This window comes from Poecilia reticulata, linkage group LG4 (assembly GCF_000633615.1).
Source record: "Poecilia reticulata strain Guanapo linkage group LG4, Guppy_female_1.0+MT, whole genome shotgun sequence".
Classification (NCBI taxonomy): Eukaryota; Metazoa; Chordata; class Actinopteri; order Cyprinodontiformes; family Poeciliidae; genus Poecilia; species Poecilia reticulata.
The window spans coordinates 21,607,996-21,635,678 of NC_024334.1; the positions used below are offsets into that span (position 1 = coordinate 21,607,996).

The 27,683-nt window shown below is 40.4% G+C and overlaps 3 protein-coding genes across 5 annotated transcripts; 1 reads left to right on the plus strand and 2 right to left on the minus strand.

Annotated features, from left to right (window-relative positions):
* Positions 1-75: 75 nt before the first annotated feature.
* LOC108166235 (uncharacterized) lies at positions 76-4,692 on the minus strand. Of its 2 annotated transcripts, XM_017304352.1 has the most exons (5): positions 4,560-4,692; positions 4,063-4,416; positions 3,609-3,662; positions 2,824-2,961; positions 76-530 (listed from the first exon to the last, which is right to left on the minus strand). In XM_017304352.1, exons 1-5 carry the CDS (start codon positions 4,600-4,602, stop codon positions 376-378), a joined length of 744 nt encoding a protein of 247 aa, XP_017159841.1. In that variant the 5' UTR covers positions 4,603-4,692; the 3' UTR covers positions 76-375. The 2 variants fall into 2 exon arrangements, with proteins under 2 accessions (XP_017159841.1, XP_017159842.1); XM_017304353.1 differs by lacking the exon at positions 3,609-3,662.
* Positions 4,693-8,901: 4,209 nt separating this feature from the next.
* fsd1 (fibronectin type III and SPRY domain containing 1) lies at positions 8,902-20,133 on the plus strand. Of its 2 annotated transcripts, none has more exons than XM_008407269.2 (13): positions 8,902-9,095; positions 9,701-9,796; positions 9,885-10,016; positions 11,160-11,261; positions 11,501-11,523; positions 11,844-11,965; positions 15,093-15,302; positions 15,392-15,490; positions 16,196-16,349; positions 16,430-16,512; positions 17,133-17,384; positions 17,914-18,002; positions 18,085-20,133. In XM_008407269.2, the coding sequence occupies exons 1-13, from the start codon at positions 9,081-9,083 to the stop codon at positions 18,193-18,195; spliced, it is 1,488 nt and encodes a 495-aa protein (XP_008405491.1). In that variant the 5' UTR covers positions 8,902-9,080; the 3' UTR covers positions 18,196-20,133. The 2 variants fall into 2 exon arrangements, with proteins under 2 accessions (XP_008405491.1, XP_008405492.1); XM_008407270.2 differs by having other exon boundaries at positions 16,196-16,343.
* On the minus strand, positions 19,341-27,120 carry LOC103463722 (signal-transducing adaptor protein 1). The gene is made up of 13 exons (XM_008407268.2): positions 26,880-27,120; positions 25,714-25,785; positions 25,512-25,631; positions 25,353-25,409; positions 25,121-25,260; positions 24,899-25,030; positions 24,653-24,722; positions 23,660-23,762; positions 23,479-23,553; positions 22,210-22,272; positions 22,028-22,078; positions 21,794-21,931; positions 19,341-20,866 (listed from the first exon to the last, which is right to left on the minus strand). The coding sequence occupies exons 1-13, from the start codon at positions 26,964-26,966 to the stop codon at positions 20,802-20,804; spliced, it is 1,173 nt and encodes a 390-aa protein (XP_008405490.1). The 5' UTR covers positions 26,967-27,120; the 3' UTR covers positions 19,341-20,801.
* Between the last annotated feature and the right edge of the window lie 563 nt (positions 27,121-27,683).

The following is a 27,683-nucleotide window of genomic DNA, read 5'->3' on the forward strand; positions in this document are numbered from 1 at the left end:
ACATAGTTTTCTAATTTTATTTTATTTGAAAAAAAAAAAAACGTATTCAAATGACGAGCATAAAAATATCAGCTTTAATAACTTCAATATAAAAAGTAAAAGTAAAAAAAAAATTGATCTGTATATAACTCATTATTTCGTTCACTTAACATGCAAAAATATTTACAATTTAATCATGCACACAGATAAAAAAAAAAAAAAAAGTTTAGAAGTTCACAAAACCATCAAAGTGCGTCATCTAGTGGCCAACAAAGGCCACTTCTCCATTCTTTACAGAAGGTTAAACTTTGCGTACAAGTATAAACAGAAATGCATCATGACTTCGCATTCAGCTGATTAATGTCAGTCTGTCGGTCTGTGAGATCCGCGGGTTCCTCAGTGTTTGTATCTCTGGTTTCTGCCCTCGTACCTCCGGTCAGAGATCGGCGTCCGCAAGTCCTGAGAGGAGGAAGCTGACTTCGGGTTGTCCGCAGGCATCAGCCGGGGTGACGGGTTGCCCAGGCGGGTGTTTACATAGACGGGTTCCTGCTCTGGGGGAGAAAGAGGAGACAGAGTGAGCACAGCGAGGCTTAACATCAGGTTAACCTGAGAAAATGATGTATTATTATTATTATTATTATTATTATTATTATTATTATTATTATTATTATTATTAGTAGTAGTAGTAGTAGTAGTAGTAGTAGTAGTAGTAGTAGTAGTAGTAATTTTTTGTTTTTATTTTTGTGAAAAATATCTTATGGTAACTCAGGCAGTGTAGTTATCTCGCAGAAGCGCTGATTCTGATTAACAAAAAATAAATAAAGAAAAGATAAAAAAAGAAAATAAAAATTCACAATAAGTGTAGAAATTATGCATTTGAAATATAAGAAATCATAAAAAACTGAAAAGTACTAAGATTTCAGATGCACTATTATTGTTATCAATATTATTATTACTGCTGATGTTTTATCATTATTATTGCTGTTGTTGTGTTGTTGTTGTTGTTGTTGTTGTTGTTATTGTTATAGTAATAGTAATAGTAATAATACTAATAATAATAATTGTTAGATGCAGTTCTATTTTCTTAAAATAGACATAATAAAAAATGTAATAAAATTAAAATTAAACCTAGTAATATCAACCTTTAATATATTCTTTATATTTGTTTTCATTTATTTAAAAAAATACAAAAATTGTGGGAATATTCAAATAATTAAAGTTTAATCAAGTTTAAATAATTGAGACCTGAGCAAATGTTAACTCTTTCGTCACAACAGAATATATATATATATTTTTTTACATTTACGTTGAAGTTACTTTTGCTGGAAATTGGAGTTCATTCAAGCAATAGAAGAAGACCGCACATTTTAACCTGAAAATAATAAACACTTTATTAAATTAATTACAAAACAAACTCAGGAGAGAAAGCGTCAGCGACAGATTGCATATTTTTCCTCCCAAGTTTTAACAAAAGATATTTATGTGACAGATAAATAAATACGTCTTTGCTGATACAAAAAGTAATTACATGTATTAGCGCTCACTCTGCAGATATTCTCTAAAAGTGAGTTTATTCTGCAGTTTTCTACTTATCTGGATTACTTTGCTCACATAATTCAAACATGAAACAGAAACCGGACCTCATCTCGTCGTTGCTTAAACGTTTGGATATTTTTTAAGGGTCTTCATGCACACTTAAAATAACCCCCCAAAAAACAAAACACCAGGTCACTTACTGACCTGGTGTTCCAATAAGTACAGCAACGAACTTAATTTGAAGTCAAAATATCAGCAAAGTCAAGATGTAAAGCACTGAACAGTTCTCAAATTTAATGTTTCCTGTCCTTCGTAATCTCTTTCAAATGATCAAACACTGGCCTTCAATACTAAGGCCTTATTTTTCTTTGTCAGTTTTGGTGATCATAAAATCCTTTTTGCCGTGACAATAATTCTCTGTTCTCGTTCTACTTCTGCCTCCGTCGCCGTGTGGTCAAACATGATGCAGATTTCTGTATTTCTGCCGCGCCATGACACCATTACTGCAGCTGTTCTGCTTTCTCTACAGGATGCACTTCATTTTTTTTAGCAACATTTTTTATCAGGTGTTGCTGAAATCATCACTGATATCAAAACGATCTGCACCTATGAGCATCTTTTTTTCTTTTTTTTATTTTTATCTGACCGGTGTCTGATGTCATATTGAAGTGCTTCATAAAAAGGGGATGTTCATGTTTATAAATGTAAAAACTATTCAACTATTTAAGCTTCTTTTCTTATTTCCTTTCTGAAAAGAAAGTAAGGCAGATATCTGGTCTGAGATCCGGTCAGCTGGTCGTGAGCATTTCTCACAGTTTTTATAGACGCCAGTTTGTGCCATTCAGTGAAAACCACAGAAAAGTTAGATACTTACACTTACGTTTGATTTTGTCTCACGCTGAGCTGCTAAACCACACAAACCCCCAGCTTGCTCAGTTCGAACTCCCCAGCCAGGACTCAGGCAGAAACCTGCTGTTGCATTTCTACGACTTTTTATATTTTGTTCTGCAGCCCACAAACATGGTCTCACCAAAACGAAAACCCTTCTGCATTCTATCTCTCCTTTCAAATGTAAATTGTAACAGAGAAATGAATCAGCTACTGATTTGTGTTGATTTGATCTGACTCTGTTTTGTGATGTTTTTTGTGCCCTAATTGTTCTCTTGTCTTGTGCCATTTTTTTTTCTCAGAACACCTGCCCATCCTTTGGTGTCTCTTACTTGCACAGAGCTTATCTACAGAAACACTTCAGTGTCGCACTGTTAGATGATTATCAACGCTTTCAAACCCAGAAAGAAAGAGAGGTACCTATGCTTCTGCTGCATCCCCGTTTCCGCACAACACAGATGACCAGCAGGGCGATCACGACAAGGACGAAAGATGACGCCCCCACGATGATCCACATCCACAAGTTCTCATTCTCATTTTCCTCTTTTTGGCTGGTCACTGGAAAAGAGTACATTTGTATTATTAAACAACAGTCCTATTTGATAGGCTGAGTGTCAGGAAGCAAGTATTGCATGCACAGCAATCAGCTAATCAAATATCCGCCAAATTCTTCCTCTTCCTGTCCATTAAAAGAACAATAGAGGAAACTTATGACCCCAGTTTCAAGTTGAGTCAACAGGTATCACTAGGGAGTCAATAAAGTGAAGTGAAATAACACAAACAGGATCAACAAGCAATATATTTTGGGGTCTTCATATTTGGAAGTACAGTTTTTTTTTTTTATTTGGTGCAGGTAGCATCATCATTTTTCAGTTTAGTTCAGTGTAGCTCAGTTTTTCCGTACTTGTGGCCCAGTCCTTTAATTTGTCAATCACTGGTTTAATGCTACATGTAGAACAATTTAAAATCTGTGTTGTAAGCATGTAATTAAACAAATAATCAGGGTTGACGTATTAGCAAGCAAAATCATTGTATAAATTTCTTTGCAGGTGTAAATTTTATTTGGAGCTGCCACCATCCTAGACATTTAAATGCTACCTACAGTGGAAACAATAAACAATCCAGATTTCATTGTGACCTAAAGACACAAAATTGAGAGCTGAAATCTGGTCAACACGCCCGCTCACATATTCATGCACACACACCTTGGCTTTTCGTCGTTTGTGACTGAACCGTTGTTTTTTCCATAAAGTTCTCCACTGTAACAAAGCGGCATGAGAAGCATTGATTCAGTTAGTGCAAGCCATAATTTTTAGGATTATCTATTAATTCATTCATTCATTCATTAGGTTAAGCGTAATCACAGCAGGCAGAGCAGAAGTGCAGCAGTTCTTTCACGCAAATGTTCATTTGTGCTTAAACATATTTGCAGCTCACAGTAGCAGTATGCATTTTTTGTGCATACTGCTAAATAAAGTACAAACATAAGGATCTTGGAAATATACATCTATATTTAAAACAGGTATAGGTATAGAAATGAAAAGATATTCTACATTTAAAGACACTATAGCTGCCTCTGTGTCTGCTTACTTCTACATCATAGTGGCACCATAAACATAGAATAAATGCTTGTGAGAAAATGTAATCTCATGTACTTACATCTTACTTCTGTCCTTTTGCTGGAAACTTCACTTAGTACAGGAATCTCTACTGTGACTTTGCAAGAGTAAAATCCGTAGTCTCTTTCACTAATATTAAATAACGTGCATGTACTTTGGCATCCATCTCTGGTGGAGTTGCACTTTGTTGGATCTGTGGTGTTACAACAAATTTCTTTCTTGTCAGTTTGGTTAAATCCTTCGAAATAATACGTGACCCGACACCTTTCTGGCTTTTCTATTGCTACACAGCAGTGCAAAATCAGAGATGAACCCAAAGGCACAATTTCTTTGTTTTCTCTTGTATTCAGATATATATTGTACTCTCTTGGGATCACCAGGGTTGCTCCTGCCACTAGAAATGTGAAGAAAAACAAGAGTTAAGCTTTCTTCAAACAAACATGTAAAAGTTTAATCTCTAAACACGTTTCGTCATACTGCTACAGCTTTGTTCTTGTCTAAAGTCTTTTTTTGGATCTTTTAAGGTCTAACTCTTACCAGTTAGCAACGCAACAATTGCGCTTTTGAGCCACGTCTCCATCCTGCCTTGAGAGCGGTGGTCGTCCTCAGAGTCTCATCCTGTCTCTGCTGTCTTCCTCTCTGCATCAGACCGCGCTGCACGCTAAACCTGTGTGGGGGTGGGTGGAAGGAACGGAGGAGTGGCTTTCTGCTAAAGGACTGTAAGAATGGAGGTGACTTTACTGGAGGAGGCTGACTGTAGTGGAGGTGAACATAAAACCTATGTAAGATGGAAAAGAGTGTAGGCTGTCAAATAAAAAAAATTAAAAAACTGAAAGAAAAACAGAAGGAAGTTATTTTTTTTAACCCAAACTTTAACACACTGTTGTTTCATAAGTGCCCTGAGTCAGAGGGCTTCAAAGTACATGTGCAACCCGCATTTCTAAAGATGAATATCCTGCATGCTTCTGCGTCTCGGTGTGGCTCGGTGAGATAGACGTACATGAGCCAACTTGCTTCATGCCATGTAACAAAGACAGGTACCTCATTGATAGCTTGAATGTGTGAAACCCCCTGTGGGTTTTGGTGCAGAAGGTGCTAAAACCTATTTCACATTATCCCCGCAGTCACCTGAAAAGAAACATTTGGCTTCCTGTGACAATAAGCAAACATGACGACATGATGAACTTTCCTAGTCAACTTCCACTCTTAAAGTACAATAAAGAGACAAGAACGGCCATAGACGATGACACATTGAAATGCAATCTGGTTTAACTTAAAGAAAAACACACAATAAATTTGATACTGTATTTGAAACCAGTTTATCTTGATATTTAATAAGAAAAAAACCCTGTTCATTGCACTTCAAGAGCAAGTTTGCTCTTTTTGCTTTCATTTCATATCTGTGAGGAAAGATGAAAAAAAAAGGTCAGATGAAGAAACGTCTGAAGATCGAAGGGGGATGTCAAACTTCTGCAACCTCAGCCTTTCTGATCTTTTGCTGCACACTGAAAGTAGGTCCCATCTTATGCACAGCAATATTCTTCAGACTGTTTGCTTAGTTGAGCGGCTCTCACTTACATGGATTTAGATTGTTTAATATAGGTGAATAGACTTAACACAGTTAAATAGTAATTAATAGTGAAAAACACAGTAAGCTTACAGAAATGTGAAAATGCCTCTCATTGTAAACTCACCTGATTGTACTTAGATGGTTTATGTGTTATCTGATTGAGGGCGATTATATCTCTGTCATATAAGCTGAATTTTGTCTTCCGCTGTTTTAACCTGATTCTATAAGTGCTTCACATCAAATTGATCAAAATTAGATAATTTTAGAAATTAGTCAAATTATACCTGTCTGACAACATGAAGCAGACAAAAAGATTTATTGTCTAGAAAGAAATCAAGAACAGATGAGGAAGAAAATCTTTCTTTTAGGCTTTATGATCCCAGGCACCCATCATCACCTAGAAATGAGAAAACTGAAACACTTCCTGTGAGTGGTCAGTCGACCAAAACTCCCTAAAGAGAGCATTAAGACTTTCAAGAAAATATTCTGTGGACCGAGAAGACAAAAGAAGAACATTTCAAAAGGTTTTTCACATCTGTGGTACAGCAGACATCACACAGTCAGACACAGTGGTGCTAGTGTAATGGTCTGGGGCTGAGTTGCTGCTGCAGGAATCAGAGGGATTTTCTTTGACTCACTCAATCAGGAATTAGACTCCTTTGCAGACAAACATTACAGAAAAACATCTGACCGTTGATGTGTAACATTAAAATCCAATGAAGTTGAGCTACGTAAGCTGGAAAATGAGACAAAGCTGTAATATCACTTTGAATGACTCAAAATAATTAAAGTTTTGGAGTGGCCTAGTAAAAGTCACGACTTCAATCCTTGAGATTCTGTGGCAGGACCTTGATTGGGTGTTGCTCCTAAAATAAAATAAAAAGGAAACATTGTCGCTAAATTAAAACAATCCTGCAAGAATCATTACTGAGTTATCTAAAACCTTTGCTGGTGGTTGTTGCCGCTAAGATAAAATCATTTAACAGCTGAAAACTGTATTTTGTATTTAGTCAGGTTTTCTTTTTCCCACTGCTTGTTGTACAGTCAGGCTGTTATAGTAATGGAGTAAGGCGCAGTTCAAATCAACTGGAAACTATTAGTAATCTTGCCGAAAAAGACTAGAAGTGAAACAAGCCTGAAGAAGAAGTAAAAGTAACAGAAACATTTGTTTTAGTCAACTACCCTCACCCTATTCAGAAATATAAACTATACCCAGCTCCCACTGCATAGCTGCCACTATGAAACATAAATAAAAAATTTTCAGTTCCTAACAGCAAATTACTCATTTTGTGCATTGATAATGTGATTTTTCTAATGGGTGGGGTGTTTTATGTTTTTGTCATACACAGTTTTGAGTAAAAAGGCCACTTTGAATGACCTTTATTTACTATTTTAAAAATGATAAGTGCATAATGCAATCCTCATCACGTAAGCACAGAAAAAGTTATGTCCAAGTGAGTGACATAACTAATGATTTCCTATAGTTTCCATCCAGAACGGCAGAAGTTAGTTTTGGGCAGGAGGGATGGCTCGGCGGGGTGTGGAAGTGAGGAAGTGAAAAGTCTGGTGGTAAAATGTTGCAGCTACAAACCAGATGAGACAGTGGTATAGCTGTGTTCAGGAAGCACAGAACAAGCCACAGCACCACTGAGCAGAGCTGAGGTGGGCTGTTGTATCACGCTGCAGACAGAGATCCTTCTTCACACAGTGCAACTGTGAACAACACATGTATCTGAGCTACAAAAAACAAGAAAAAACGTGAATAATGGAGCAAAATCACAGACTCTAAAGTCCTCTGTTCGATGTTAAGCTGCAGCAGAATAGAAACTGGATGACTGGAAGTTCATTACTTGTTCAGATCAAAATGAGATAGCACAAGAACCCAAACCTTTTTATTAAAGAAGTGAAATTGTTGTTGGCATTTTGTGCCCTGACTTTACACGGAAAGAAAAACATATTATGATATTTTCAAAAGAGAAGTATTACTACACAGCTCTTCCAGTGAGAGAAGATGAAATATTGGGCAATCACTCTCTGGACATCCAGACACTGATTATTATTATTATTATTATTATTATTAAAATTTTTTATTTTATTTTATTCTTTTTCTCAGAACTCCTGAATGATTCTATTATAGCCTGGCTGTGTGTTTAGAGCAGATGTTACGTTGTAGGGTGAACGTTTTGACAGGTTTCAAGCCTCAAACTGCTTTTCCCTGCTGTGTTGCCTTTTGTTTTTGCTCCGTCCGCCTTCCTGTTAACTCAGACCAACTTCCCTGTCTCTTCTGAAGAACAGTACTTCCATAGCATTATGCCCCCACCACCAGATCTTTCTGTGGGTATGATGTGTTCAGGATTATGAGTGGTGTTTCTACGTCTGTCTGTCTGCACGCAAGTCAAACGTATCTCTATTGGTCTTGTTTGACCAGTTACTTCCTCATGGTTTGTGGCAAACTGTTATCATAAAGATGGTTGCATGGTCAGATTTGTGTAGCACACACAACTCTGTATATAAGGCCTGAGTCCTACATGTGTTTTTTTCCGCCAGCATTTTTAAATAGTTTTCATTATATTATGCTGAAATTTTTGTATTATCGTTATTAAAATGTTTATTTCCATGGATTGACTTGGTTTTACTTCTTACTATTATTGTTACTATTAGTAATGACAGTGAAGACAAATGAGTTTTATCATTTGTCTCTATTTTTTCTGTACTACATCATCATGATAGAAGAAAATTACATTTTATTAATTTAATACAAATTAAATTAATATTGCCAATGACAACAACAACAACAACAACATCAACAAAGAGTTAAACGAGCCTAAGTCGGGAAGTAAATAAAACAAATAAAAATTAAGAAATGTGCGGATAACAGAGGTTAGTTTGCACGACAAAGGAAACGTAATTGTTCTATGTGATGATGAAGATGAAGATAAAAATGATCATGATGACGATGGCGATGATGACGATGATGATGATGAAACTAAGATCATATTCTTCTTCAACAAGAACCGAAGATTTAAAAAAAATTGAAAGCGTACAATCTGATGACTGAGGTAGATCGAAAAATTTAAATAACGGGGAAAATAAATGAGTAAATAAAAAATACTGAAAAGAAATAAATAAAAATCTACTCATTATTATTATTATTATTATTATTATTATTATTATTATTATTATTATTATTATTATTATTATTATTAACGCTCACAATTCACTGCAGACGAATCTGGCCAGGTATTTTCCATAGTCCTTTTCTAAGGTCAGAGCTCAGGAACTTCACTACCCACAATCCCGTTCCGGCGCATGCGCTTTAAGCACTACGGCCCAAAGGCGTTGGTGATCGGTGTCCGTCCGAAGATGCGTTACACTCCGGCAGCATCAGTACCAGTTCCGTCGTGCTAAAACACCACAAACCGGGGGACGGAGGGGGAATACAGTCGGTGTTTGCGGCTGTAGCGGCGCCGGTGCATCTGGACGGGAGGATGGGAGACCAGAAGGTGGGCTGTGGCCGGAGAAACAGGTGTCTCTGATGGGGGGAAAGGACTGTCTTCGGGGCGTAGTGTACAAAGGAAGCAGGCGGAGGGGCTGCGAAATTAGCCAGTCGGGTGAATGTGGGACTGAACTGGGAGTTCCCAGTAGTTTAATTGGTTGAAATCGTTAGCTGTCGTGGTTTATCGACGGGTTAGTACTGTAACAGTCTCGGACGGGAGGGAGGGGGGCCTTGTCGCAGCTTTTCTCACGACAACAAACATTTGCCGGTGTTTATTAATGAATGGGCTCTTTCTCTGTGGGTGGACAGCAGGGGAGGGCTGACCTATCAGAGGTCTGATCTGGGTAACAATGTGCGTCCACTCCCATCTGTGAATCATTGTGTGGGTGCATTATTATCAAATTATAGATGCGCATCCTGCCGCTCCTGAAGTGTCCTCCCTCTATGAACCCTTCTGAAGTGGATGAAAAAGGGAGCTCAGAGCCTAAACCCACTTCAGCTTAGCTCTTATTAGTGCAGCATCAACTGCTGTAGGAAAGTGATTGGATAAAAGGACAAACCCACAGCTCTAAATAGCATACATAACATCAGTTTTCAATGTGCTTTCCTTAGGAGTCTCTGCGTAAGATCACTCACACGCTGGCCGTGAAGAACGAGGAGATCTCCAACTTCATTTGCACTCTCAAACAGAGCCTGGAGAACTTGGAGGTACAGACTCTTCTGAAGGGACTGCGTCCTGACGCCACGTTCCCCTGATTTTAAATAAAAATCCCTGTGTTGGTTGCTGTGACACCAGGCGAACTCCAACCGGGTGCAGGATGATCTGCAGTCTGAATTCGGCTCCCTACACGCTGCTCTGGATGAGATGAAGGAGAACATGCTGACACGGATCAAGCAGGAAAGAGCCAGCCGCACGTATGAGCTGCAGGTAGCCGCTGCGTGTATTGCAGAAATATTTCAGAATACCACAGCAAGTTGAAAATTGTCACATTTTTTTTTGTCATTTAAGAACTTGGAACTTTTATTAGGATTTTATGAGCTGGACCAACAGAAAGTAAAACATAGTCTTGTTTTGCTTCCTCCTTTTGGGGGGAAAATGTGGCATGTGTTTTTGTTTAGCTCCTCCTGAGCCAATAGAGCCACATTTTGCTACAATTACAGCTGCAAATGTTTTTGAGGTGTGTGTTTTTGCCTTTGCAAAGCTTTTTCGCATGTAAAGTGACATCTTTATCCATTCTGCTTTGCAACTCTTGACTTTGACTAGGCCTTTCTAACACATGGACACGCATTCAGAGCAGCTTCTTCACATGCTGGTTGTGTCCACCTAATACATCTACACTCTCTGCTCCTTTTTTAAGCCTTTTATTCGTAAAAGCTTTTTTTCTTCCACCTCAGTTGTATGCACATCTTTGTGTTGGTCTGTCAAGTAAAATACACATAAAAAAATGAAATCTGTTGTTGCAAATTGACAATTTGGACCAGGTAATGAATACCTTTGCGAGGCGTCAACATAAGTACGTCAACTGCAAGCAAATGATTTACTTCATGGCTTCCAGTATAACTGAAAAACAAAGAGAAAAGTCTTAGACGACACATGACGGTCATAATGCATCAGTGTAGTTTTCAAAATGGCTCCAGTTTGTTTGCTTGCAGCATTTTTTTCTCCACTCTCTCAACCATTTGTGTTCTTTCAGCTGTGTAAGAAAACCAGCCGCTGCTTTTCTTCCAGCCATTTCCATGTAAAATTGTACCGTTAATTACGCTGCAGATGAGCATCTGCTGACATTAACGGCGTCGGTTTCTGTTGCAAAGACCAAACGACGGAATGTTTTGGTGGCATTAATCGAGCATTTTACAGTTTTAATTCACACCTAACTGCTGGTGCTACTAATAAAAAATGTTTCATATTAAATGGATATTGGTTCAGGATTCTGCAGCCCCGGGACCGGGCTGTGACTCTCAAATGATGCAGGGAGCACAGCAGCCTCATTATGCTGAAAACAATCGTGAGAATCTCACAGATGTACTCCTCTGTGTTTTCATTTCTTTCTCGCTCTCTTTGCCCCCTCAGAATCAGCTGAGCGCCTGCTCCAAAGCCCTGGAGAGCTCAGAGGAGCTGCTGGAGCTGGCCAATCAGACGCTGTGCTCCTCGGAGACGGACGGCTTCACCCAGGTGACCGACCGCGCCGGCGGCTGCTGCTGCTGTAACGCTGCTTTCCTCCTACTCGCTGCTCATCTGAACATTTTCATCCAAAATACGAACGAATCTGTTACACACGTTGCAGCAAGTCGATCTCAGCCACTCAGCAACTTTTCATGTTAAGCGAAAAACACGATGAACTCAGTTTTCTCTCCATTCCGTATCTCTTCTCTCCTTGTTTCTTCCCCCCTCTCTGTGCTTCTCGTCCCCAGGCGGCCAAAGACATTAAGGATAGGTACGCTACTCAGACATCTATTGCTTCCCTTTCTTTTCTTTTTTTTTTCCCAGTGAGCCATTTCATAATGTAGCATTGCATGCATTCAGACCTGTAGCCACCACACCCATGTGTTAGACAATAAGCACGCTCTTGTTTGGTTCTCTTTGAGTCTGTACCATCTAGTGTCAGCCCCTCCCTGGATGAACCCTGACCCCTCTGTAGCTCTGCTCAGTTTATTAGATAGAATCGTCTTTATTCAGTCGAATAATAGCAGGCGCTTGTTTCCACTCCGTGTTTTTTGTGTGTGTTTGTTTTGTTGTCCGTCCCCGTTTCTGCAGCGTGACGATGGCCCCGGCTTTCCGTCTCTCCCTGAAGGCGAAAGCCAGCGACAACATGAGTCACCTGATGGTGGACTTCAGCCAGGAGAGGGAGATGCTGCAGGGGCTCAAGTTTCTCCCAGGTTTGCTCCACTTTTTTTGTCAAAGAGAAAGAGCCGCTGACTGAAACAGAATGCAGACGCCGTCTCACTGAAGTGGAATAGAGGATGATGCCGATAAAACTGAAATCAAGGTTTCCATAAAGCTTGTCAGTCGAATGAAGGATGAAGGGCGGCTGCTCCGACTTTGGACAGATTGGAAACCGAAGCAGTTGGTGCGTCTGCGCCTCTCCGCTCTTCATCCAGACCCATTTGACTTTGATTTCCAAATAACATCCTAAATTTTAAATTTGAAAATTGAACTTTGGACCAGTGAGCAACAATTGAGTCCTTTCTCTCATCGCCCAGCTAAGATGCTTCTGATGCCATCTCTGGTTCAGGAGTCACTAAACACCATAACACTGTAACGCACAGCTCTTGAAAGAATTTAGAGACCGCTTTAAATGATCAGTTTCTCTGATTTTACTCTTTATAGGTTTATGTTTGAGTAAAATGAACATTGTTCTTTTTTTCTATGAACTACTGACATGTCTCTGAAATTCCGAGCAAAAATTTAGTATTAATTTGCAGAAAATAGGAAATGGTCAAAATAACAAAAAGGATACGGAGCTTTCAGACCTCAAATAATGCCAAGAAAACAAGTTCATATTCATTGATTAACAACAATACTAATGTTATAACTCGGGAAGAGTTTAGAATCAATATTTAGTAGAATAACTAAGAGGTTTTCAATGGGGTTCAGTCCAGTTTCTCCATTTTTTACAGAGCTGCATGTCCTGTGTATGGTTCTCACTGTCTTTTCATACCACAGTTTTTCTTTTCTCTTAACTTTCCTTTTACTTTTCTTGAGTAAAACACTGTGAGAACTTCCAACCTGCTTAGCGATGACCTTCTACAGCTTACTTTACTGAATGGAGGGCATCCACTAGTGGACAATTTAGTTTATTTTGGTTGAATTTCTAAAATTCTTTTTATTTTTTCTTGTTCTAATTGACTGAGATGCACCTGTAGATGTTCACATGGCCACCGGTGTCTAATTTAACCTCATAAAGTCCAGATTTTTCTCTACATTTTGTCTTTACCTGTGTTCACATTTGCAACTCTTCACGAAGGAATTTTCCTCTGGCCATTTATCATATTTTATAAACAAAACATGCATCCTGTCTCTAAGCAGTTAGCTATTAATCTATGTATTTTCAGCATAGAGCAAAGGCTTAGTTTCCTGTGAAGAAAGATATCATCCCTCAAATATTTCCGTCAGAAAACCATTTACGGCATACCTACGTCGGTGGAGAGCGTCGCGGCTCCGACCTCTGTACAATCTGGCGTGATCGCACAGAGATAAGGGAGACAAATGGGAATCCTGGTTCAGGAATCCCAGAGTTATGAATGTTGTCAAGCAAGTTTAGTTTGATTGCGAGGAAATCTTGACGGAGGATCTCTCTCGAAATCTGTAGAGGATGTTTTGTCCTGGGATCCATCAGGGAGCTTTGAAGTGAGAAATCTGATGGAGAGCAGAAGACGCTGGTCTGGACTCATGAAGTTCTCATGTATTTCTACAAACTCTTTTATAACACTGTTCCCACATCAGAGGCAGCTGCTGACGTGTTTATGAAGATAGCTTCACATATCTCCCCATGCATTGACTTGAACATTAAGAAGCTTCAAACCAGAGTTAAATAATGAAACATTTCATCAGTTTTTCACGGTCTACATGATTTCCTTTTAACTTACTAATGGTTATGATGCTGCAGGATTTGCTTTTCCAGCTGCATTTTCTGAAGAAAAACCCCATAATGCAGCTCTAACAATGTCAACTTGGTTAACAGAGCTATAACCAAGTTATAAATCAAATATGTTTTTACCAGGAACAATTTAGCTTCATATTCATTTCTCTTTTAAGCTTTGTCTGATTTGTCTTGGAGCTTTTAGTAAACGCGCGTCTTCCTCCTGCTGATGATGTCATGTAAAGCAGCTGCAGGTCAGTGCTACTATTTCTACCTTTTTTGTTTTATGACGTTGATAATTTAGCTCGTATTATAATTCAGTACGGTTCAAATTAATTTTGCGCGGACAAAACTCACAGAAGTTTGTCTGACTGATAATTTTTTTGAGTTATCAGTTCTTTAGCAGTTCTCACGCTGCAGCTGCATTTATCTGCGGCGTTCAGAGCAGATCACGTGACACAGACAGCAGCCTTTTGATGATTTAAAGCGTCTCTGAATTTAAGTAGCAAAAAAATAAAATAAAAAAATCCAGATATTTATTTTCTTAGCTAAAAGCCAGAACTAACTTTCGGGCTTATTGAAAGTACTAAAAAGTTATTTCGTCACTTTTTTTTTGTAGGCAGTTATCACCCATATTCAGACACATCACGGCAAAAAATATTCAAGCTACTTTGACTTCAGTTTACCTCGTTTCTGTCGTCTTATTAAAGTCTTTACATTTCAGAATTATTGTACTCAACCTTAATTGAGTGATACTAACTTCCTTCAGAAACTTGCAGGGTTACAAAAGGCTGCACAGCAAGCAACTTGCAAAAGTAAAATTAGATCCTTTAACAATACAAAGGTGAGAAAAAGTGCACACAGCGAGGGCCTTTGTCTGCAGGCACAGCCTGAAAAGCCAAACAAAGGCTTAGTGTCAAACGTGGACTTCCTGCGATGTGCTCCACTTAGCCGACAAGTATGACAATGAGTCAAATGACGACTCATAGTGTGAAAGGGGTCGCACTCTGAAGGGAAACCACAAAGATCTGTCATTTCACACCTGTGTAAGGAACCTCGGCTTTGAAAACTTAACAGGGATTTCATAGTCGGAGGAGTTCAGGCCCACCGGCAGCTGCTGTTCGCTGCTGGTTTTACTGTCTCATGATGTTCAGCTGCAAACTGGTCAGCTGGCAGGAAATGGTTTTTGTAGACGGCAAGCGTTTTGCCCTTGGTGGAAAGTGTGCATGGTTTACCACACGTTCATCCTGAATGGAGGAAGTCTGCCCCCTGGTGGGGAGAAAGTGATGCCTGAAACTCTCCTGTGATTTCGAAGTACAATAAGAGACAAGCTCTTTTTGACCTTTCCAGAACCCGTTTCCGTTCTGAAATGAGCCTGAGGGGATTTGCCCTCCTCGGTGAACAAACTGCCCTCCTCGTTTCAGTTCCCGCCACTCCAGAGATCCAGGTGTCAGAGTGCCAAGTGTGCGACAACACCGTCACCATCGTCTGGACCCTACCGGAACCCGACAACAAGATAGAGCACTACATCCTGGAGCACCGCCGGACGAACCACGAGGGCCCGCCGCGTATCAGAGAGGACTACCCCTGGATGGTGGTGGAGGGGATCCAGGAGACGGAGCACACGCTCACAGGTAGCAGGAGGCCTGCGGCCAGACATCCACGGCTAAACTCCGACCAAAGTTACTCAATGCTCCTTTGTTTTGTGTTTTTTAATTCTCAGGCCTGCGCTTTGACACCCGCTTCATGACGTTCAGAGTGAGAGCCTGCAACAAGGCCGTGGCCGGGGAGTTCTCCGAGCCGGTCACACTAGAAACCCACGGTGGGATAATCAAACTAACTATCAGTTTAGTAATCGATTATTCTGACGATCAATGGGATCACAAACCTGACACATTCTGCAGAGTTATTTCCATTTAATCACTTAAGCTTGTTTTATTCAACATCGGAAATTAATTGAAATATGTAAATGACCCAGTTTCTATTTGAATTTTTTTTAAATATTTTTTTAATTGCTGTTTTCATAAAGTAACAGCATTCCTTTAGTAAACTCTTAATCATTTATAGCAAAGGGCGCATCTGCAGTTGAAAAACACTTTTAACATTAAAGCTCAGCCATTTCTGTTTGGCTAAACATCAATACCCGATGATCTAATCTGTTAATTATTTTTTTTCTATTAGTCCAATTAATAATTGGATAGCAAGAGATGGTTTAATGACATGGGATTTGTAGGGATCAGTGAATTTATTTTTGCAAACTTTTAGTCGTGTGAAGCTAAAACTTTGGGTAGAACATATTTACAAAGTTTGTTTTTTTTTGTCTTAAACGTAAAATGTGTATATTTTTATTTTTCTTTCAGGAAATTTCTGTATACTCCAGTTAACGATTAATCGATTACTCAATTAGTAGACGGATTATTTAAGTAATCGTTTCATCCCTAATGACCTCAGAAATGCTTAGAAAGTTCTCCTGTTTGAGCTGCGAACCCCCATCCGCTCAAAACCTTCTTACTGCCGGTCTACGCAGCGTTCACCTTCAAGCTGGACTCCAGCTCGGCGCACCAGAACCTGAAGGTGGACGACCTGAGCGTGGAGTGGGACAGCAGCGGAGGAAAGGTGCAGGAAATCCGCAAAGAGAAGAACAGAACCAACTCCCCTCTGCACTCGCCCGCCAGGTTTGTGTAAGACTCTGCCGCTGCGCGCGAGGAACTTTTCGGTGTTTCCTGTGAGGGTCTCCAGCATTCGTCTCTCGTGTGAGCAGGTCGGCGCTGATGTCCCCCAAGAGGGGGCCGACGGCGCGGCCGGGCAGGGACAGGTTCACCGCGGAGTCCTACACCGTGCTGGGTGAGAGGAGCGACACACGGCTGACGAACGTGGACAAATGTTTTTGCATGTCTACATTCAGGCTGATAGGCATGCAAAGCGCTTCGCATGATAAAAAACGCAACACAATGAACAAGCAAAACTGAAACGGTGCTGTGCGGTGGCAAGTAAAGAGAATTCACAAACTGGGACCGTAAACATGTAAATGTGAGACAGTGAAGTTCCTTGAATCCTCGAATGACTCCTTAAAAAAATGTTGACGTCGAGAAGAAAACTGATCCATTTGTAATTGATTACAAAATCAAACAAAATTTTGTGACAATTTTAGAGCAAAATTGATCCTTATCAGTTTTGCTTGATTTTGTTAATTTGGCTGGGGAGAGCAGGTTGATCTCGGGTGACCCCTGTGAAAACTTTTTTTTTTTTTATTAATCTTTAAAACTATAGCGGCACAAACAAGATTTTTTGTTGCACATGTTCACATGAACTACACTTAGGCTTGTGTGCATAAACATGAAAAATGAGAAGACGCTTAATGGGTATGAATATTTTTGTGAGACATTATACGGATGTTTCTCGTCCGGTCAGTTGCCTCTGCAGCTCTAGAAAGGCGTTAATCGTCCATTAATGTCCCCCTTCAGCCGACACCATGATCGACGCCGGCCAGCAGTACTGGGAGGTGAAGCTGGACAAGGAGAGCAAGGCGTTCGCCGTAGGCATCGCTCTGCGGAGCCTGGGAAGGTTCGACCAGCTGGGGAAGAGCAGCGCTTCCTGGTGCATCCACCTGAACAACTGGCTGCAGCAGAGCCTCACTGCCAAGCACAATAACAAGGCCCGCACCCTCGACTGCCCCATCCCCAACACTATCGGCGTCTACGTCAACTACGACGAAGGTGAGACCGCGGCGAGGAGTTTAGCTGGGCGGGCGGTGGAGGACACAGTGAGCAGGCTTTTAATTTAATACATATGTAACCTTTCAAAAGAAATAACCATACTTGTTAAAAAGAAAATAAACAATAAAGTTGCAAACAGCGACATGCAGGAAATGCTGAGCAACTATGCTCAGATTAGCAGAAACGTTAGCTCGTATATAACGAATGTTTCCAATATTTTAAGTCTTCTATTTCTTTAAATCAAAACCAATCTACACAAGAAAGAGTAGCAATAGCTCATATTAGTTAAGTAAAAGTAAAACTACTCTTATAAGTTCTTTTTTTCCCCAAAAAAGGTTAAGAAAACATAACCAGTACTACCACTCTAGTAGCCTTGTTTTCAAGCTTAACTCGATTTATTAGCATGGATGTAATCATGTAGCTAATATTATCTGCGTCCAACAGCATTGATTAACTCACTCAGCTTGTTTGGTTAAAAAAAAAAAAACGTTGCAAGGATCTTAGCCTTTTTCTGGTTCTTGCTCTGCAGGTGTTGTGTCGTTTTACAACGCTAAAACCAAGCAGCTGATGCACACTTTTAGAACAAAGTTCCAGCAGCCCGTCATCCCAGCGTTCATGGTGAGAAAACGTTCTCTCGAAGCATCCGTTGCTGGAGTGACAGATCTGAAAACGGTTCTTGGACGTGCTTCCCCTCCTGCAGGTGTGGAACGGGAGTTTCTCCGTGGTGACCGGCCTGCAGGTTCCCAGTGCGGTCCAGAGCGGCCAGAGGAAGAACAGCGGCACCAGCAGCTCCAACGCCAGCCTCACCTAGACGCCACCGGCTCCGGCCTCAGCTCCATCCGGCTTCGGTCACCGCTGCAGGTCGAATCCTCTGCACCGACTGCAGGCGGAGACGCACACAGCAGAACAGTTACACCACTTATTCTCGGCCGTTTCTGCCTTGCATGATGGCGGAAGTTAGATTTTTTTGTTTCTTTTTTTTAGGGGAGCAAACAGGCGATCTGTTCCCCGAGTGACAGAATCCGCTGGCTGGTTGCAACGCTTTGGCCCGAGTATGAGTAGTTAATGTCTCGCTGCACATTCATCCAGCTGCTACGGCGGCGATTTTTAGCGCTGGCCGCTGCTGCTTCCTCTGAACGGTCAGCTGTGCCGTCGGCTGCAGCTTCACGGGTCATGCTTCGTCCCTGTGCCTTCCTTCTCAGGCCAAACCAAACACGTGCAGCCCCCCCGGCCCCCCCTCTGTGTACCTGCTTGTTTTGTTTTTAAAGTCCCGCTCTGCGTCAGCTTCAGTATGAGGAGGTTATAACTTTGTTGACTCATCAGTAAACCAGTCTGACCTAAACGACGTCCAGCACTTAAGCATCTCAGCACTGAACTGGATTATTTAACTGTATTGTGTCCAGATATTTGACTTCTTGCCAAGGGATGCTACTCAATGGTATTTACAGTTACAAATGATAGTCATCTGTTATTTAATGTAGGTCTCGAGCTTCCTGTTAAAACTTTCTGACGCTAACATTATAGCCGTGACACGTCCGTCCATCTGACGTCCATCTGCTCTGTTTCCAGTGGAGGGACCGTCCTATGTGTGTAGCTCACTGTCAGTGGCTCAGCAGTATTTAATAGTATGTAACTCCTCTCTTATCTGTGAAATCTGTGTGAAAAGCCTTTAAAAGAATTTACCTCTCAATGCATTGTAACAAACTCACACTGAAAAGTCGTTGCTACAATACAAGCCTTCATTCCCAGGACAAAACTTCAACATTTCACAGTGTTGGAGCGCACAGAGGGAGATCGTTTTGCAGATCAGGGGTCTGAAACTCAAGTATTTGGGTTCCTGGGTTGTGCTTTGGCTTCAACTCGGTTTAATTCAGGCTTTTGATGCAAACATATCGCACAAGGGAGGGGCGCAGAGTTTGAAAGATCAACCAAAGTCCCAGTGAGAGTCAATTTTTCTGGCAGCGGCTGCTAGAAATGTGAAAATGTCCTGACGTTTCAAAGATTTCATCATGCAAAGTAAGAGAAAGAGGCCTAAACAAAGCCATAAGATGCAGCTCCACATATTATTTCAGTTTTTTCCTGAACTCATCTGGAGTGTTGGTTTCTGAAAAAGTCTTATCTTGTTCTCGTTGACCAAAAGCACCCGGGAAACATTAACTTCACATGTTTGTGATGGTTTTTGGGCCAGAACAGTGCCAGTTGTTTTAAAATGAGTCATCGCTCCGGCTGTAGGTACAGACAAGAAGTTGTTCGCTTCCGGTTTAAATAAATGACGTGTTGAAGGGCGGCAAAGAGAAATGGAATAATTAAAATAACATCTAACACTGTGAAATGCTTCGATTACATTTCATTTCTAGGATTAGACATTAAATGCAACTGAAAAATTAGCATTAGATTAATCTTTTTCAATGTACTGAAAAGGAAAGTTTTGACATTTCAATGTAAAAACAAGGTCCCAAAATAAGAGAGTGACTTTGTTTCAAGGCTTTTCACGCAGAGGTTGCGAATCAAAACGTGATTCAGAACCTCGGGTCGGACACGTCTTCAGCTCTGCGCCGCCACATCCATGTTGTGCGTTTCGAATGGTTGGTGTTCTAGTTCATCTCTTCCTGGGTAAATGTAGCCTGCTTTGCTTTACAGAAGTCATTACACTTTATTTCACATGCTGACAACATGTCACAAGTTATTGTAAATAGTTTAATTTTTCCACTATAGTGTATCAGTAATTGAGGTAATAAATGAGTGAGAACATTTTGACTCTGGTCGGTTTTTTTTCTCCAGACAACAGAGAAGTTGAAGCTATAACACACAAAAAAAATGTAAATGTGAAACTTTATTACAAACTATACAAGTGATTAATTCACTTTAAATATTTTATATATGTTGCATGGCACATACTAGAAGTTTGTCATATCAAAGCTGATGAGACAAAGAGTTTTACTCTTTAAATTCACAGAGAGAAAAAAAACTGAAATAAGTGAATCCCATCCCTTATTTCTGTCGCATTTTCTGTTTTTGCACACAGATTTCAGACGGTATTAATAGAATAATGTGTGTGTGTGTGTGTGTCGCTGCGTGAAAGTATGTGAAAATAAATTGCTTATTTGATTCTAAGAGTAAGAGGGAAAAAAAAAAATACACTAATGGAAAGTCTGAGGCGGCTTAGTCAATAGCTAAAGTGCAAAATGAACAAGAGAAACGAGAAGATAATTTGTCCAACCATCTTCACAGTCGATTGATTTGCTAATAAATGTCCAGAGGAGGCAAATCAATCCGGTGTTAATCTGCAGAGAGGCTTTGCTGCAGACAGCTAACCGAGGAGGAAGAGGATGAGGAAGACTCCTGTTTGATATCGTGCAGGAACAGATCTGCAAGTGGCTCTGTTGTTTCTGTCCGCCAGGATGATTGTAGAAGAAGTTAAACAAGCAGCTTGGTCTTCTGCCCCAGCCTCTGTTTCAGCTCCGACAAAGCTGCAGGTAGAACTAAAAAAAACAAAAAAAAAAACAAACAGATTTTTATCTGTGTGAAGATTAACTTGCAGTAGAAATTAGATAAAATTAGTTTTTTCCCTCAATGACGATGAATCGGATTAAACACAACAAATGACTTCTACTTGCTTAAGTGACAGAACTATGAAACATAATCCTAAGATTTTTATTTTTTTACTTTTTCAATTTCATAAATTTACTTACACCTGGATCAATGACAAATAGTGAAAGGCAATATGATTATGTTTATTTAATTTTTTTGGCTTCCGGTATATTAATGGTACGTTTTAGAATGTCATTATCCACACACTGAAACATGTCTTATGTCCTAAGGAAACTTAAGTTTGAAATATTTCCTTCTGATGACCAGAGTCACATCTGGAGAAAATAGTGGCACTATGAGGGTATTTGGCTGCATTCCACTAAGTAGAAATGGGGGGGAAGAAACATCTCAAGCCTGGAAGTTATAGCTTGGCTGCAACTGTGTCTTCCAAACAGATAAGCAAATACTCAAATAAGTTACAGCTCGCTGAAGGGCAATAAAATTGGGAGTGGCCATCAGAAAGCTTTGGCTTCTGTCCCACAGAAAATAAGCAGCCAGAATAAATTAAAAAAAAAGCTGTTTGGCAGCAAAGCGACCAATTCCTCCTGGTTCAGCTACAACACTTCTCTCATGAGTGAACTGGTGTAGCTGAAATGGTCCAAAACTCCTAAAAATACTGTATATAATAGTGGGTACTCAAAACTTTTGATTTAATTAATTTAAATTCTGACTTTGAAGAAAAGAATGTGTTCTTGCTTGAAAATTGTCTCAAAACAACAATATTATTTATCGCGATAACTTCTGGGGCAATTTATCATCCAGCAAAATTGGTTATCGTGACAGGCCTGCTTGTAACCAGGCGCATAACAAGGACTTACTCTGTTTCTCCATTTCTGGATTTGAGAGTGTCTTGGGCTTCTCAGGAGCATTTGTACGGCAAGCGGGTTTGGCCGGTGGAGTTGGGGCAGATGTTCGTGGAGCTGGACGTGGAGGTAGTTTCCTCGGTTCTGGTACCGCTGATTACGTAACGCAGAAAAGAGTGAAATGTGAATCCAGGGAGATAAAGGAAAGCATTTTCTGCTGCGTGGAAACAATTGGACGGAAAAACCTACGTCGAGTTTCACCATAGGGGCATTCATCCGTCACAGATGCTTCCTCCTCCCCTGTTTGAACACAGGTCGTTAGTCAGCGACAGACGCGGACAAAAATGAAGACCCACCAGTTTCTTTTCGGAAAACAAGCGGGCCGGGTGCCAGGAATGATGCATGGAATGACTGAGGGCAGGTCTACTTACTCTTATCAGCAGCAGGTGGAATTTTGACTGGTTCTGGTTCGTCATTCTTCGCTTTTACAGTAACTAGAGAGAAAAGGTGTAATTCAGATTAGGAATGAAAATGGAGTGACACAGGCGAACTCTTAATAGGGTCTGTTTAGTAATCCAGGATCATTCTATGATTGATCTTGTCCAAAGTCATGACTAATCTATGAAAATGTTTTTTATGTGTTCTGTGACAAGAGAAAATGAAAACAATTAACTAGTTTTCATTGTTTACAGCAAAAAAAAAAAAAACTTTCCCCCCGCGCCCCAAATTTCGAAAATGTAAAACCATTGCCCTGCCAATGTACATTTTGACACGTAGCAACCAAACTGAGTATCTGTATCTTGCTACAGAGAGTCTGTAGCAAGACTGTTTTTTTTTTATCTGTGAACATCCAAGTATCATCCTTTTATTTATTTGTCTTTGTTTGGGGGTTTTTTTTTGCAAGGAAGCTAATTTATGGTAAGATTCATAGCTAAATACAGTTGAAGTCTGCTTAAGACTTCAGTTCTGAGTTCAACAATCCAAAGCACACAGCCTGAGCGGAACCCAAAATATTCTGTCAGAATAGCCTAGTTAAAGTCCAAAATTTAATCCCACTGAAAATCAGTGGCATCACTTTAAACAATGATATTCACAGTTGTGCATTAGCCTGTTTTAGTCCATCAAGCAAAATCCCAGGAAGGCCCACTGACGTTTGTGGTTGCAACATTAGCGAATGGCTACTTTTAGATGGAAGCGGCTCTGCTTGCATTCTTTCTCTCATGCTTATCAGAAACAAATTCTTTTTTTTTTTCTGTTTATTTTTAGAGCTCACGTGGGTGTTGTTGGTTTTTGTCCGTTTGTTTTGTGACGACGTTTGCCTTTTAGTTTCAAAGTCCAGAACAAAAGTCGCTGAAAGGTGACGGACGCAGGCCCTGAACGCGTCACCGGACGTCGAATGGGAGAGCGTGAGGCGAACAGACCCTCATGGAAAACCCTCATCGATAACGAGCCTGACGCAGAGCTGCTTCCGGTAACGCAAGAGTTAATTCGTGCGAGTGTCGAGATGGGTTTATTTTTCTAAACCAACAACTTTTAGGGGAGCTTCCTCACGTCTGCGAGATCCTACTGCAAGTCATTTTTTTTTACCGAACCTGCTGTAGCTGATTGGAATCACAAGGACGAGACTGAAACATGGGAGGAATTTTCCTTTCTGCTGATTCTCAAGTATGGAAAAACAACAGCGCATTGAAGGGCCGTACCTTGGATGGGATCCTCTGGTGGCCGCAAAGGCTGCTGGGTCCTCTCACCGTTTTCATTATCAGCTGCAATAAAAGCTGTAAAAGGAAGAATGTTCACAATTTGATTAGTTAAATAAAAAACGAGTGTGTGTGTGTGTGTGTGTGTGCAGGAAAAAAAGAATAGAAAATCAGCTCAACATACAGATGTTCTTGTCGTAATGACCCTCGATGTTGAGGGGAGTGAAAGACCCGTCGGTTTTTTCCACCATGTAGGCGACCACGTCATGCAGCGAGTCAAAGTGGACCTGCACAAAGAGCAACGTCCTGAACCGCTGTAAAGCAATTCAAACCAATAAGGAAACACAAGCGCAGAGTCTGCAGCGCAGGTCATGAGCGCACAAACTTTGGAAAGCTGAGTTTAAGGTCTCTCGTTTCATAACTTTTTCTCGTTGAAGCGAAACGTCATTCATCCACGTCTTTAATTTACACAACATTTTAGCAGCCGCCTCAACTTTTACTGGCAGTCGCCTCCGGCTCGATCAGGATTTTCATAAACCAACTCATTCATAGCTTCAGCTATGCAGTGCATCAGGTTTGACTACGGTTTTATTACCGCCTGACCCCACGTAAACAAATGCCATTATAATCCCTTGGAAATGGAGTCACGCTCCTTGAACCTTTTCATCTTTTTATATGTGAGAACTGTATTGCAATTGATTTGGGATTTGATCTGTTTTTACAAATAAAAACCTGAAAAGTGAGGAGTGCATTTGTGTTGTGTCCCCAGCTGTAAGACTCGCGGGGGGAGGGGGGGCTCAAGGTCTCAAAAGTCTGAAGGCTGGTATTTTTGCAACTCGTTAATAAAAAATTGTTTTAAGAAAGAAGTGAACTGGATTTAGGTCTGAACTTTGACTGAGCCATGTAGGGTATACATCCAAATGCACAACACAGTTATCTAGTTTTTATCTGTAACTCTACAACAACAAAAAACAATGTATAACTTTTCTACTGCACTACTTTGCAATCTGGAAAAAACAAAATAACTATTTTGGTTGTGACATTAAAAGAATACTTTTTTTCCAAGATGCAATATCAGCAAGTTTGTGTTTAGACGCTTGTCTGACTGCGCAAAAAGGGAAACAATATTTTAACAATTATTTCAATGTGGTGAAAACTTTATACAATTGATACTCACAGGTTTGTCCACAGCAATGTAGAAGCCTCCCTCTGGTTTTGGAAGTATGCGATAGTGACGGAAAATCGGCCTGAAAGAGAGACAGATGAACTGAATAGCAATAACAACACTAGAGGAGAAAATTTGATATTTTAACCGCAACCAACAACAAACAACGCGGTCGATTGCAGCTGGAAATTTATGTCTAGGGGAAATCTGGTTTCAGTTGTTGTCGTCACGATAACAGCTGTAAACATGTGTGTTTACCCCTCAAGATCCTGTCTGGTGGTTATGGCGAAGGAGCCCTTCTTTTTCCCAGGTCGTAGCAGCAGGTTTCCTTTGCTGGCTTCTCTCTCCAGCAGCAGCTCGGCCTCCAGGTAAGGCACCTCGTAGTAGCAACTGCATCGAAGCACAAGAAAACCCCACTCAGTCACTCATTTGGTCATCTTTATCTCGTTTTGGAAGTGGCTTTACTCCAGCGAGACTCACGCAGGCATTTCTGCTTTGACAGCAGCAGGAGGACTCGGCTTCGGTTCTGGATTCGTCAGCCTCTCCTGCTCCTTTTGGACCGTCTCTCTGAGGATGTGGATCTGACCCGGCAGCAGGTTCAGGGTGAGGGGTACCTCCAGCTGCGGGGAGACACGATTTCATATTTAAACGATGCGTGTGTGTGTGTGGGAGGAACACAAAATGGTGAAATGTGGAAAAAAAGAGGACAGACCTTAGCCACAGATTGGATAAATCCCTTCCAAAGTTCCCGAGACTCTGCATTTGGGGCCTGCAGGAAAAAAAAAAGACATTGACACAAATATTCAGATAAATTTGAAAAGAAAATGAATTTGAACAAGCTAAAGGAGTTATTCTGCACGAATCCACTCACAGTAAATTTGATGTGTCCCTTTGTCATCTGAACGCTGAATCTGGCCGCGTCCAAGTTGGGATCTGGGCTGCTGTCGTCCGTCACCGAGACCAGTCCACACAGGTCCAGCTTCTCTATGTACTGATGACGCAAGCAAAGAGCAATGAATAACAGGCAAGTCTGGGTTTTTGTTTTAGCAGAACATGTCTCTGAGAAGACTCACATTTTCGTCTCTTTTGTCGTTGAAGAAAAAAAGCGTTTTCCCACACAGGCAGGTCCACAGCTTCCGAGATGTCTGCGCAAACACACGAGGAGACGAGCTCAATAAAAAACACAGCGTGAAACCAACAGCAAAAACATTTTGACTCTGTGCAGAAAGAAAGAAAAGGTGAAAAAAAGAGAAGAAGGAGGTAAACAACAACAAGGAAGTAAGAAGGGACCCTGTGACCGGAGCAGATACTATCTTTGGTGTTTATGAGTCAGCATCAGAAACTATGTGCCGTGTCAATAACAGTAATTAGACAGAACTGGCTAGACCTAATCCAAATCATGCAACCGTGTCAACAGATCAGTGAGATTAAACCCAGAAACTTTCCACGCCGTTTTTGGGAAGAGCAGATTATCATCCTCAACCAAACTGGCCTCAGGATTTATTTAGTTTAGAGTTCGTGTTGCCTGTTTGACCCTTTAACCTGCGATCAGTCTTTGGTTTGCTCCCATCTTTGCAACACAAAGAGCCGACAGACAAACCATTGAACCAGTTGGACTCGCATCATTACATGCCGCTTTCCTCACAGATAATTAAACTTTCATACACCTGCGGTGTCATTTTTGTAATATCAAACATTAATTTGTAATAATAATAATAAGAAAAGATGTATTTCAGCTAGTGATGCACCAATCCGGCTTTTCCTGGACAAAACCAATTTCCAGTTGTAGGTCCAAACCGTCAATACAGATTTTTTTCTTTACTCATTCAATGTTTTGGTTTTTTTCCCCCATAAAATGGTTAAACACATAAAAGAATGTGCTGTCGGCACTTCTGAAATATTACTGTTGGATATTGCGGTGAGAAAGAACATTGATTTTCCTCATTTTGCATCATCCTAATTACCACACCAGTCCAGTGTCCTACACCCAAACACACAGACTGTCCTTTCCATGCACCGTGTCTCATTTTTATAACATAATCAACATTCAATTAAAACAAGTAATCAATGCTAGTCGCAAGTCCATTCTTTTATCACCACAATTGGTTGGCAACTACGTCAGCAGCAGTCACAACTCCAGCCTCTTAGTAGTTTTAAAACGATTATGTATCTTTGAAAAACTAATGAAACAAACAAAGAAACAAAAAAATGAACAGATAAATAGAACTGCTGGATCTACCTTATCTTTGAAGGACCTCTTCTCCATGTAACCCTCATAGTAAAGGTCTGGCAGCTGGTTCTTCTTCCTCCCATTTCGTCTTGCCATCACTAAAGAGGCAGATTCTTGCAGCAGTACAAATGAATAATAATACTAATAAATGATCTACCTGCAGATCAGATGAAACTTTGATCCAGAGCCTTTACACTAGAACTACACCCGGTGTTTTACCTGCCCGCTCTGCTGCTCATTGCATATTAAAGCAGCAGCAGCTCGGTCTGTGAAAAAAAAAAAAAAAATCAGCAGTTCGTTGCTGATTGGTCAATGTACGAAAAGGGGCGGGGAGTTTCGAGCATATCCACAGGTGAGGCTGGTTCTGACTCAGGTTAGCGCTTTGCTCACAGCTGGAAAGTACTTGTGCGTGTCAAACCCAGATACCAGTAAGAAGCTCGAAGGAATTTTTTGAAACTTAAAATAGCAGGGACAGGAAAAACAAGCTTTACAGTAAACTTAGAAGTTTAGAGGCTAAGATGACTTAAAGGGACCGTTGTCCACACAAAGGTGTTGAAATCTCTTGTGCAGATGTGTCAAAAAAAACAAAACAATTTTTTTATGCCAAATTATGATGTCATAGAAAATATGTTAGAAAAATTCCCAAATAAGTTTGAGCACATTTATTCAGCAGGAACAAAAATCCCATTATATGATATAATTGTAAGCCGTGGCACAATTATAAGTTCTCCAAAGTAATCATTTAAAAAATTGGGAGAGTAATTTTTCTTAAATTTATATTTTCTTTTTAAAATGAATTTTAAAAAGTCACAC

What these genes read in the sequence shown, in the direction of transcription:
- LOC108166235 (XM_017304352.1), bottom strand. Translation starts at nt 4,602, where the DNA reads ATGGAGACGTGGCTCAAAAGCGCAATTGTTGCGTTGCTAACTG. An exon ending in CAAAAGGACAGAAGTAAGAT is followed by an intron (nt 3,663 to 4,062) that starts GTAAGTACATGA and finishes GCTTTGTTACAG; the next exon opens with TGGAGAACTTTATGGAAAAA. An exon ending in GGGATGCAGCAGAAGCATAG is followed by an intron (nt 531 to 2,823) that starts GTACCTCTCTTT and finishes TTTCTCCCCCAG; the next exon opens with AGCAGGAACCCGTCTATGTA.
- fsd1 (XM_008407269.2), top strand. An exon ending in GACGGAGCACACGCTCACAG is followed by an intron (nt 15,303 to 15,391) that starts GTAGCAGGAGGC and finishes TTTAATTCTCAG; the next exon opens with GCCTGCGCTTTGACACCCGC. An exon ending in CACTCGCCCGCCAGGTTTGT is followed by an intron (nt 16,350 to 16,429) that starts GTAAGACTCTGC and finishes TCGTGTGAGCAG; the next exon opens with GTCGGCGCTGATGTCCCCCA.
- LOC103463722 (XM_008407268.2), bottom strand. Translation starts at nt 26,966, where the DNA reads ATGGCAAGACGAAATGGGAGGAAGAAGAACCAGCTGCCAGACCTTTAC. An exon ending in GTCAAAGCAGAAATGCCTGC is followed by an intron (nt 25,031 to 25,120) that starts GTGAGTCTCGCT and finishes GCTTCGATGCAG; the next exon opens with TTGCTACTACGAGGTGCCTT. An exon ending in TCCAGAAATGGAGAAACAGA is followed by an intron (nt 20,867 to 21,793) that starts GTAAGTCCTTGT and finishes TGTTTTTTTTAG; the next exon opens with TTCTACCTGCAGCTTTGTCG.